The sequence below is a fragment of the Phyllostomus discolor genome, chromosome 6, assembly GCF_004126475.2.
Source record: "Phyllostomus discolor isolate MPI-MPIP mPhyDis1 chromosome 6, mPhyDis1.pri.v3, whole genome shotgun sequence".
Taxonomy (NCBI): Eukaryota; Metazoa; Chordata; class Mammalia; order Chiroptera; family Phyllostomidae; genus Phyllostomus; species Phyllostomus discolor.
This window is the reverse complement of record NC_040908.2, coordinates 90,665,801-90,678,548: the sequence shown is the minus strand read 5'-3', so window position 1 is coordinate 90,678,548 and position 12,748 is coordinate 90,665,801. Positions and strand designations below refer to the sequence as shown.

The following is a 12,748-nucleotide window of genomic DNA, read 5'->3' as shown; positions in this document are numbered from 1 at the left end:
ATGTGAGGCATGCATGAGGAGCAAATAATTTGGTACAAATGGATCCCTGGGTGTGAGGTAGGGACCACAGAGATTTAAGAGGAGAGACCTAGAGAGAACAGTTCAAACAAGTCACATCTGTTATAAACAGGAGTTAAGAGTTTAGGTAAAGAGCCCGATCTTCAGATTTTAGCAGTGTAGATAATCAGAGGTGAGGCTTAAGACAGGGGAAAAGAAATCAATGCGTGAAATATTTAGAAGCAGGAATCAGCAGGGCTTGGTGACCTAAAATGCAAGAAATGAACAGCACAAAGCAGAATCAATTCACAGTACTAAATTCTGAGGTACAGGCTGTACATTGTATGGCGTTCAGGGCAGGAGATAGTTCATGAGCTGGAGAGGCCTGGGAAGGTTTTTGAATACCTAGTTATGAGGTGGTATCTTCTGTATGTCCTTGAGAAGCTGATGCTTGTTGCTAAGTAAATCGCAGTTTCAGTGTTAAAGAACTAAGCTTTTTATTGAAGTACAGATCAAGAATCCAAAATGTGGCTAAGTAATTACATTTTTTGAACTATTCAAATAATACAATATTTAGGTAGAATAAACTAAGAAAAAGTACAATGAGTTGGGGATGTATTTTGATAGTTAAAACAGCTGCAAACCAGGACTAGGGGATATGTTAATTTGCTCAAGGAATTAAACCACTTCTAAAACAACAGCTGAGTTGCAGGTCAGGCCCTTCTTTCACCTCCCTTGGCCTCCGCCAGGACCAGTAGTAGCCGCAGTGAATCTGAATGAGGTGAGGGAGATCATGGATGTTCTGCTCTATGGAGACTCTGTCTATTTGTATACGGCTTTGTGAACAAGGAATTAATCCAGAAGCTTTATCATCAGCTATTAAGGAACTTCCCAAGGCCACTGAAGTGTGAAAAGCTGCTGAAATATGACAAGCTGACTTTCTGGAGAAATCCTGATGAGAGGATGAGCTCTGCACAAGGATTTGAAGATCGAATTGCAGTCAAGAATGTACAATGGAATTACTACATGCAGCAATGTAGCAACATTTTCCTTTTTAAAGGTATTATAAAACCATAGCTTTATAAGTCAATGAAATGTGGCTTACAGAGAGAACCATCAGATGTGTTCATGTCACGTCTTTTAAAAATAGCTTGAATGCTTTGGCATTGCAACATTCATATTCATGTATTCCTTATTTGTAAGCTGTTAGCTTTAATTTTCTAAGCAGTCTGTCAATGCACACATCTGCTGTTCAGCTACCACTAGTAGTAATGTACTAGTCATGACTTGTTGACATTTCCATTAGAAACTAATTTTGAGTCATTTATGCAAAATAATGGTGGATTTATTCTGCATTGGGCTGAGTTGACAGAATTTCAACCACCATTTGTGAATTTAAAAATAACTTGAATGCTTACCTAATATATCCTGAGCAGTTATCTAATTACTCAGTAGGTAACTAGTAGCCATCTAAGCACTAAGTGGGAGATGCCATTTAATAGATACGTTCTATTTTCTAAAGGAATAAACATTTCTAGTTATTTAAAAAAGACCAAATAATTAAATGTTCCATAATGTCTAAGATTATGTTTGTGTGTGCCTACTTTTACCTTGGAAGTTATAACTAATAAAAGTTTGGTTCAAAATAAACTTAACAAAATTTAGGATGTATTGATTCTGTTTCTATAACAAAATCTCAATGGAATGTTTTCCCCAAGAGTAATGCAAATTTAATCTGGTTTTATTTTAGACTTTGTTAACTTCCATTTAAATGACAGAACAAGCAAGTACCCTCTAGTAGCTTTTTTTTTTTTAAGACAAAGAAACAATTTTAGAAAGGTTTAGTGTTATTTAAATGGCAACCTTCTATACTGGTTTAAAAATCTGGTCTTTTGACCATTTTGAATTTTAAATACATGATGCACTATATGGTCTATTACTGGGAGAACTGGTTGGGAGACAGTAAGACTTTGTGATGATCAGTCATTTATCTAATAATAAAAATTGTGTGTTATTATTTATAAAGTCATAAAACACGTTTGTCAAGTTCCAAAATTTGTTATACTCTTTAGGCTATAAGAGTTAACAATTTTATTTGTGATTTTGTATATTATTAATGTATGAAACAAAGCAGGGAAGTATATTGAGAAGGAGTTGTGTTTACAGAAGGCTTCTTTAAATATTTCTTAAATATAAACATTTATAATACATAGTTAAGTGGTATTTAAGTAAACCAAACAAAATAATGATATAATCAGTGTTAAGCATTTTGTCAATGACAAAATAACACCATTTTTGTGGTTAAAAATTTTTTTAATTAAAAAAATAATAAAACAGGAGCTGCAATGGCAGTTACGATTAAGATTACAATAACCACAGTCATTCTCTGAGATCCATGTTTTTTATACCAGCCAAAAAGGTGAATTTATCAGTATATGGTAAGAATCACCACCCTTACATCCTTTAAGTCCCTCGTGGTAGCAATAATCTCTGCAGCAATGTGGCATTGCCTTTGGTCTACTGTTTTCCTTAGGGACGCATGGCTAGTGGTTTCTACTTCAGCTACAATAGCCCTCACTCCACAGAGAACCAAACAGGGACTCTGGCAGTTGCTGAGTTTGTTTATTCCAATTGCTTATTTCTAGAACTAGAAAATAACCATAAGATGGGCAAAAACTCCACTGACCACCTGACCTCCATAAGGCTCTGCTCTGACTATGGACCACAGTGATGTCATAGGTTTCCTGGATTTAGTGTCAGATCACAGTCAGAGTCCAGTAATCCTCAAAAGGTCTAACACTTCCTTTTCCCCAGTGCACAGTCATCTGTTTAAAGGCTGTAAGTCCCTTTGAGGAACTTTCTACCTTTGTTCCCCCTGGAAGCCTGACCTAAGTGGTAAGTTAAGTTGATAACTATGAAATATTTGTAGGTGAACAATAACCCCTGTTTGCACCTGGACTGGAACAAATTGTGAATAAACTACAAATATCCACTAATGAAACCACAGCTTTGGCTATAAGGGAATAATTAGGTCCGACTGACAACTCTAACTTTTTCTATTTAATTAAAGGAGTTTTGCCCTGCCTCGTGTGGCTCAGTAAACTGAGCACCAGTCTGTGAACCAAAGGGTTGCCAGTTGGATTCCCAGTTAGGGCACATGCCTGGATTGCAGACCAGGTCCCCAGTAGGGAGCACATGAGAGGCAACCACACACTGATGTTTCTCTCTCCTTCTCCTTCCCTTCCTCTCTCTAAAAATAAATAAATAAAATCTTTTTTAAAATTAAAGGAGTTAAAAGAGCATATTTGGGTTGTCTTTAACACCTAGATCAAGGCATTAGGAATACCAGTTAACTCATAGTAATATTAGTAGTTACTTCAGCCCTTTAAAATAATCTTTGTTGCCAGGTGAAATTCCACTCCTGTTTCCCCCCGCCCCACCCCACCACCATGGCATTTATCACTATCTGGCACAAAGCATTTATTTATTTATTTGCTTATTGTCTGTCTTCCTTCTAAAACCTAAGCTCCACGAGGACCAGGGCTTTGTCCATTGTTGTCCACTGCTCCCCTCCCAGTGCTGAAAAGAGTAACTGGTAGACAGAAGTCTAGTAAGTGTTTATTGATGAAACTCCTTCTAATGTACAGATATTATCTGATTGGCTAAAATTACTGGCACCCACTATGTGTCAAGCCCTTTACTGGTCAGATGTGATGACACAGTGGTTGTTTATGGAGTTAACAATCATATAAAATTTCAGATAATTTTCTTCTGAAAGGAATTTTCTTTGTTAAAATGTTATATGATTTCTTCACTGATTCTACAAAATTAAATTATTTTGTAACATTTTATAAAAAACGTTTATCTTCAACATGCTGTACATTTACCCCCAGGATCCCAAATACTTCATAAACTATTTCAATCACTTTAAAAAACCATCCCTGTTCTTCCCTATGTTTATGGGTAAAATGAGATCAGCAATAGTAGTAGACTAAATGTTTCCTAACTAATCTCTATGTCAAATTTCTCTCAGCTGCACTCTTTTGGTACTTAACCACAAGTTTTCTCTTTAAAAACCCAGTTAATCTATTTTCCATTAAAAAAAAAAAAGAAGAGAGCTGAGCATTTCTTTTCTGTATATGACGAGTTCACAGGGACGATGAGACCTTTTGAAGAATCACACACCAATTCCCTTGATCATAGTAGCTCTGCAGAATGCTGACATCACTCAGAGCCTGGCAGGCAGCTTCCAACTCTCCCTCACAGAACACATGGTAGTAGCGATGAAACACAGGACTTGCATCATGGGTTCCCACTGGACCAAATGGCTCAATAGATTTTTCTTTACCAGGGTTTCCCTTAAGGTGCCATGGAACGAGTAAGTCTTGAGAATGAAAAGAAGTCCTGTTAGTGTGAATAGGCAGCTTGGAATTAGCACCTTTCTTTGAATTACAACTTCCGTGCTGAAAGTTATTAATGGAGGGGACAGAGTATGCTGAATCTTGATTGCCCACGCCAGGCATTTGCTCCACAAGCATTTCTTGCACTGATGTATCACTGCTGATCTCCTCTTTCTTTTCTGGGCTAGTTCTGTCTTCTCTGAGATACTTGGACTTCTTCTTATTATATTCTTGTTCCATTGCCCAAACATAAATGAGTGCCTTCCCACCAGGTCTCAGGAGCCGAACAAGTTCTTGAAGAGCTGCCACTCTGCGCTCCTAGCAAAAAAACACATTGCCATTTATCAGCCGGGAGGAGAGAGACAAAACAGAGAAATATAACTGAATACAGGACTGTTTTCAATTAAGATAAACAGCCTAGAAAATCTAACAAAATATTTTATATAAAACTTAAAAAAAGGAAAAAAACATAAAGGGAATTTGTTCTGTGATTGAGAGGCCATAAAACAGTGTTGAAGAAGGAAGGAAAAGGAAATTTTTATTTCTGTTAATAAAATAGAGGCATAGAGGGTTTTCTATTTTGTTTTGTTTTGAACTCAGGTCAGTGAAGGTCACAAGATAAACTGAAACTGCTGGTGACGCCACACAGGGTCATCTATATAGCTATCACTTACATTGGGAAGAAATCACTGACATCCAGGAAAAATAGATTTTTTCCCTATAAAAATATAAAATTCCCTTATTTTAAAATTAGCATATGTGACTGATTAAAGGCATGAGTACAACAACTGAGATTACTTAATAAATATGCTAAAATATATATATACAGGCATACATACATACATACATACATACCTACATACATAAGTGACATACTACTGCCAGTTAGCTACCCAACTTTTGAAAAGAGAAAAAACAGAATGGGAAGGAAGTGAGATTCCACTATTAGGGAAGAGAGTGAGAGTTGAGAAAAAAGGATGGGAAATGGAGAGGAGGCTCAGAGGCTGGGGAAAGGGTGTACTTAAGAGGCACAGCGCTGATGTTCTCTATACAGGCAGTACCTAAAGATGAGTAGGCTGCTGTGGACCATGGGCCACCGAGGTCTGAAGGATCTCGAGATGGTTGGGTGAAAACTTGCTATAAAGAACACTGACTGAGAAGCTTCTGGGGACATCATACTTTGAAAATAGAAGGCCACTGCTAGCTCCCTGAACTCTTGAAATGAGACCCTCACCTCCAGATTGGCTACTCTACCTGAGAATCCACATGCTATCAACTGGGCCTACTACAAGGCTAGTGTAGCAAAGGATGTCTTGGTAGATGGCTTTGAGAAGTTTAATGTCCTGAAGGTTCCTGGGCCAGAGGATAAATATAATGCCCTGGGGTGCAGTGGTCCCCAACCTTTTTGGCACCAGGGGCTGGTTTCATGGAAGGCAATTTTTCCACAGACAGGGAAGGGGGTGGGCAGGGAGACAGGAGACGGAGCTCAAGCAGTAATGCAAGCAAAGCTTCCCTAACTACCAGCTGCTCACTTCCTACTGTATGGCCAGGTTCCTAACAGGCCACGGACTGCTACCGGTCCATGGTCCAAGAACTGGGGACCCCTGCCCTGGTGGATACTGAAGAACAAGGAGATGTGAAAAACTGCTGAGTTTTTGTTTCTCTCAAAGACCAGGACTGAGCAACAAGAGAAAGAGATGGAGAAGATAAAGAACATAATTTCACTTGGTCAGATGACCACTGAGGATCTGAATGAAGTCTTCCTAGAAACCAAACTATGCAAGCAGCATCCCTGCTGGCCTCAAAAGCCAACTGAGAATTTACAAACTTGAGTCTGGGAGAAAGTGCTTCTGACTCTCATATTATAACCTCTGGACATTAAAAAATAGTGATATAGTGAAAAACAATTTAAAGATGAGTAAGACTCAAGACAGGAAAAAGGCAGAAACATGAAGCAATAAAAGCATAAAGTCCCATCAGGCTTCAATTTAACTAAGTACAGGGGGGAACCCCCCAAAATCTGGAATTATTTTCTGGAGGGTGGGCCCCTTGTAAGTACAGGCTTCCCCCACTAGGTGAGTGTTCTAGGAACCCATCTGTATCTGCTGGTATTATTATAAGAGGTTGCTTTGGCTTCAGTGAATTTTTTCTGAATACTGTTTCAATGTGTTTGTCCATTTCATGATGGGTGACTTATGAGCACACCTGCCCACACCATGCTGAGTGTTCAGTAGTTTATGACCAAAATAGCATGACCCCTGTGCCCTACCTTCCCTATTCACCCAATCTCACCCCAAGTGACATTTTTGTTGTCTACCTGGATGAAATAAGTCCTCAAAGGGAAACATTTCACCATTTTCGAAGAGGTGAAACAAAAAACAGCAGAAGCACTACAGTCATACCTCAGTACTTGCTGGCCTCAGAACTTATCAAACCCTGTAATCAGTGCATTTTCATGAGAAAAAATGTTTCAGTGCTCTGTGCTTGCTTGGGACTCATCGCACTTGCTAGAACTTGTATGAGTCACAACACTGCCCCTCAAGAAAAAATGGTTCATCACTCATCACTTGCTCAGTACTCATCAGTTTCAATACTCGTCACAAGTTCTGGAATGAATTAAGGATGAGTACCGAGGCACTACTGTAAGAAGTATCAAAATCCACAAATTCAAACACTGTTTTGAGCAGTGGAAAAAAACATCTCAATGGGTGTATTGCATCAAATGGAGAGTACTTTGAAGTTGACCGAAGTTTAAACATGTAAAAACAAATACATAATTTTTTATAAATAAATTCAGGGTTTTGGGGGTCCCCCCTCGTATAACTCCCATCTAACTCCATTCCACACATTCTTTTAGCAAACAGTGCAAAATGTGACTGGGAAAGGGAATGTGAGAGAAAGGGGAGGAAAGACAAGCTAGTACAGGGCCCAAACCAGTGAAATCCACATTTCCTGCCACTTGAGTTACAAGTTCTGGAAAAGAGAAACACAGTACTTACTGTTGTTGCAAAGTGGTGAACAACAGCAATGGAAATGCAGGCATCACAAGACCCACTGCGGATTGGTACTGCCAGTGCATCGCAGACGAAAGCCTGAAATTGCCTCTCTCTACAAATGTCCACAAGGTTTTGGCTACGGTCACAACCAATCTATAACAGAGAAAGAAAATTGTAACATCTTACTTAAATGTCATGAAAAACTAAGAGCAATTAATTTATTCCTGACCATAAAGTTATGAGACAGATTTCATATTCATTGTGAAATGGTCTAAAATTATATTATCAATTCTTACAGCTAGTACAAAGTCAGAATATATCATTCATAGGACAGCATTCATTACCTGAACAGGTATCAAACAGGCCTCAAATGAGTGAGTGGAAACCAATGACAGTGGTATAAATGGGAGGTCCTAATTGGCATCTAATTGATCAGCATTCAGAATCTAGATCTCTTTGTAATATCACACACTAAAGTGGAAACTATCCCATAAACATATACAGTCTTTTAGGGATCTACAAATAAGAGGATCTAAGGTATCTCTCATTACTGTAGAAGCCACACTCATGGCCCAGATAGCAGAAAAATAGCTGAATTTTTCCTGCTTCTTTTTACTTTCAATATGTATTACTAATACAGTCAGAAAATAAAATACCAAAACAATAAAAAAGTAAAATAATTTACTTCATTTTTAAAGTTATTGATATTTGTTCTGCTAAACACCTAATCCCTCTCTCTCTCTCTCTCTCTCTCTCTCTCTCTATATATATATATATAGTCTGGCAGAAGTAAGGCCTGCCTGAGTGTGGTAGATAGAGTAATAATATGGGTGTAATAATTTATAGTTTAATTTGAACATTTCACCTAAGTGTCATATGGTATGCTTGAGAGTGACATTGTTATGTTATAGAATTACATACTTACGATTGTGTAGTAAAGAGGGGCGTTATTTGTGCCAGCCCCCTATAAAGTTCAAGAATAAAGTGCTAGATTCAAAATTCATAAAATATTTAATTAAACCTGTCAGTATAACTGAACCATCCTGTGGGAATGACAACACTGAGGGCAGTGAGCAGCATCCTTCTGCCTTCCCAAGCAGGTGAGGTCTCCCACGCTCTGTGTGTGTCTAGTCCTATGGAAGTGTCTGGGGATTGAGACTGCCTATTTCCTCTCTAGTTCTGCTGTTGTTAGTTTGTACACAGTACTGCTGTTTAGTTTTAACAATGTCATGTGTGTGTTCACAGAGACCACACATGTGCACAATGTGCATGTGTAAACCAAGGAAAGAATGGGAGTGTTTAAGAAATGTTAAATCACTACCTAATAATTATCCCCAAATGTTTCTGCTTAACCCAGTCTCTAAACAGAGAAACAATATGTACAAGTAGATTTCATCAAACAGAAGTAGCCACCTCAAGCTTATATTTATTCACTTAACAATTGGCTTATATTTATTCACTTATCAGTATAGTGGATATTGACTATTTGGATTCTCTCAATCCATCGGAGAAGAAAGAATATGAATCTTTATGTCAAAGCAATTCTTACTGAGTTAAATCACACTGCCAAGACAGTCTTACTTAAAACAAACTTCCTCAATTTCTAATTGTCATTAAACAGCTTCTATATTCTATCCCAGAGCTGCATTCATTTCTGAGGTATAATATAAGGTACCAAGCCAGAGGCAAAATACAGCAATTTCCCTCTGACGTATTTTATAATGGAAAAGTACTAAGGGCCCATAGTAACAGTGGCACAATTCCCAACTAGCTGCTCCTTTTACCAGGTTAAGGTACATATCTGGCTTATTACCTTGATTTCTCTCCATTGGTATTCTGTGCCACTGAGCTAACAGTCACAATGTAAAGATGACAATACTACTCAAGGAATGTGTATATTAGATTTTGGTGTTTGCTAGCTTATCTTACAGCAAAATTTAGTTTATGGAAATAGAAGTTTCAAATGCCCAATTCTGACAGATTGCTGTACTTTGCTAAACATCAACAGGAAGAAATCAAACTTGCCTATAAAACAAATCTCCAGAGATAGAGCTCTATAGTTACTCAAAGGAGGAAAGTTACTATCTGAGGACCACAGATAAAACAGAACAAAGAGAACAGCGGCCAAACAAAATTGGAGAAAATGTACTTTTTCTTCACTCCTTTCGCCAACAAGAGAGCTGGGGCAACTTGAGTAATAAAGCGCCGGGTCTAATGAAGAGTCCCCACAGAACAACAACCTGGCTCCCACAGGTTCTGCACTCTCACCTTCCACTCACTTTGACTGAGTCTTCCATACAGTACAGCTGAATCATCACTATTTTTTTGTCTTTCCTTTCTATTTTTAAATTCCCAAAGTTCTTATACCACGGATAGTGCCAAGTATTTTAAGCTCTTCCTAATAATACTGCATAATGTCAACAACAGGACAGAATATGGCTTATTTACAAATACAGATACTGACAGACTCACATACCTCTATGTGTTGGGTAGAGATCAATGACAAAAAAACACATATTGGTTGGTCTTAAAATGGATTATACTCCTATATAATTTTTAAAATCTTCAACAAAACATACACATATAATTCTGAAAATACAGGTAAAAATGAAAAGATATTCAACTGAATAGTCAGGGGTGCAAACTAAAACAAGGTCCTATTTTTCTCCTATCAAAGTATCAAAATGTTTTAAAACCACAGTACACCACGGTGATAACAACGTGATAAAACTTGCTCTCATAAAAGTCAGTGACAGTCCATGCAAATTGGCCTACCCAATTTAAAACAGTTTTGTGAACATTTTTTAAGGAAGATAAAACTGTTCATAACTTTTGACCCAATAATTACTCTTCTAAAAATTTATCCTAAGAAAATGGTCCAAAATATGGAAAAGGTTAAACAGGCTAGTATAACTGCCTTTTACTGAGTACCACTAAGTATTAAAGTAGATTTTTTGTATTAATGTACTTTACCCTCATAACACACTTCGAGTTAGGTATTATTAGCACCATTTTACAAATAAGGAGACTTCATTGCAAAGAACATAAGTAATTTGCCCTAAGGGGAGCAGGAGTTAAGGGGTGGAGCAAGGATTTAAACCTAAGTCTTCTCTTCAAGAATCCACATTCTTCTTTTGTGTCACATTGTCTCAACATACATGTTTATTACAATGTTGTTCACAATAAGCTCCAAACTGAACACAACCAAATGTGGAACAGTTTCAACCTCTTAGAACTTATAAAGCCCAAGAATTATATAAGACTACAAATCAAAATGGAAATATTAATATAAATGAATCATCAAATTGTATGCAAACAGAACTATATAAAGAATTTATAGGATAAATACTGAAAAGACATCCCTCACAATAAACTGCTTTATTACGGTATTAGGATAACAAGTGAACATCTTTCCTTTCATTTTCTGAATTATGACTATATTATTATTTCTTAAAATATACATTTTTAAAACTTTTAACAAAATATACAATTATAGGAAATCACACTGGTAGCATATAGTTTAAAGTGCAGGCAAATAGGCAAAGAAGGTAAAGTATAGTAAAATGCACACTAAAATCTAGATTTAAATTTAAATTCTGGCTTCAGCAATAGCTAGCTGAACAACATAAGAAAGCTACTTCATATCTCTGAGCCTGTTTTTCCTTATCATAAAAATATCTACCTGGCCCTGGCTGGCATAGCTCATTGGATTGAGCGCGGGCTGCGAACCAGTGTCGCAGGTTCGATTCCCAGCCAGGGTACATTCCTGGGTTGCAGGTCATAACCCCCAGCAACCACACACTGATGTTTCTTTCTCTCTCTCTCTCTCTCTCTCTCCCTCCCTCCCTTCTCTCTCTAAAAATAAATAAAAACTTAAAAATTAAAAAAAAATATCTACCTCTCAGGATTAATATGAGAATCAAATAAAATAATGTATAATAAATATTTTACTAATGATAAAAATGCTATGCAAATGTTAGTTACTATTAGCATATGGAAGAAGAAGTGGACCTAAACCCTTGTCCTGGATTCTAGATATGCAGAGCAACCCAGGCACCCTAAAGGCACCTTACTCTGAGTTAAGGTCCACCCATTCTGAGGCTGTCACACTTCCTTCAAGGCTGCAGAACACAGCACTGGTATATTCTGGTTTCATGTATTGGGTTGGCCAAAAAGTTCATTACATTTCTTCTGTAAAATAAAAAACACATTTTTCATTTTCACTAATAACTTTATTGATTTGGCGATTTTGAGTGTGTCAGCTGTCTCCTGCTATTGGCTTCTAGCGGGTAGAGGCCAGAGGTACAGCTAAATATCTTTCAATGCATTAGACAGCCCCACAGCAAAGAATTACTTGGCCAAAATGTCAATAGTGCAAACATCACAAACCACTTTTGACATGTTCAGTGAGTCACAGCACCTTCCCCATACACTGCACAAATCTTGTTTTGCATTTCAGTTGCATTTTTACTTTTCTTAAAATAATAAAGCATAACACACTGAAATTGTTGCATATTTTCTTCCACCTTCAATATTAAAATGGCCACATAAAAATTCACCCATTTTGATCAACTTTTTTTAATGCACATTGATATGACAGCTGTCAGAATACAATCTAACAATATTGTTTTGAATGAAGTTAAAGACAACTAAGCACTACTAGAGCCAGCATATGGAAAAACATAATGGACTTTTTGGTCAAGCCAATACAAAACCATGTGAAGTCACAGGCTTGCTCCTTCCAAATTTTTTAAAGACTTTGTTTATTCATTTTTAGAGAGAGGGAAAGAAACATTGATGTGTGAGGGAAACATCGATCGGTTGCCTCTCGTATACCCCCACCAGGGACCTGGTCCACAACCCAGGCATGTGTCCCGACTAGGAAGTGAACAGAGGACTTTTTGGTTTGTGGGAAGACGCCCACCTTACTGAGCAACACCAGTCAGAGAGCTCCTGCCTAATGTTCAACAATTAATAGGCTTCTATTATGTGCCAAGTAAGTGGACAACAAAACAAACACGATTCCTATCATGTCTGAGTGTAGTCTGGTATTCCCCTATCACCACAGCTAGCCTTTAGAGTCTGTCTTGGCAGAGCACCACAGCATATGGATTCTGGGATTGGAAATGAGATTCTAATATTTACTCTGATATCATTTACCCTTCATCATGTCAAGCCTGAGCATCAGTTTTTCTATTTGAAAAATAGAGATAGTAACACCAATGGCATGAACTATGTACCTGAGAAAACACAGCACAGCACTAGCACACAAGTACCTGACATTGTTAGTTTCCTTTCTGTTATTTCCTCTTCTAGGGTAGTTGACAATAAAAAAAAAGAAGAAGAAATATACAG

The 12,748-nt window shown here is 37.5% G+C and overlaps 1 protein-coding gene and 1 pseudogene across 4 annotated transcripts in view; one reads left to right on the top strand and one right to left on the bottom strand.

Moving 5' to 3' along the window:
* Positions 1-2,064: 2,064 nt before the first annotated feature.
* The window catches only part of ALKBH8 (alkB homolog 8, tRNA methyltransferase), a 76,795-nt gene continuing 66,111 nt past the window's right edge, over positions 2,065-12,748 (bottom strand). For 3 of the 4 annotated variants that reach the window (XM_036028617.1, XM_036028615.1, XM_036028616.1), the window contains exons 11-12: positions 7,397-7,546; positions 3,276-4,715 (exon numbers count right to left, since the gene is read on the bottom strand). In XM_036028617.1, coding sequence (XP_035884510.1) covers positions 4,146-4,715; positions 7,397-7,546 — 720 coding nt within the window. In that variant the 3' untranslated portion in view covers positions 3,276-4,145. Of the gene's footprint in view, positions 4,716-7,396; positions 7,547-12,748 lie in introns of all 4 variants that reach the window. The other variant, XM_028517314.2, reaches the window with a different exon arrangement.
* Positions 4,687-6,269, top strand: LOC114500907 (annotated as a pseudogene).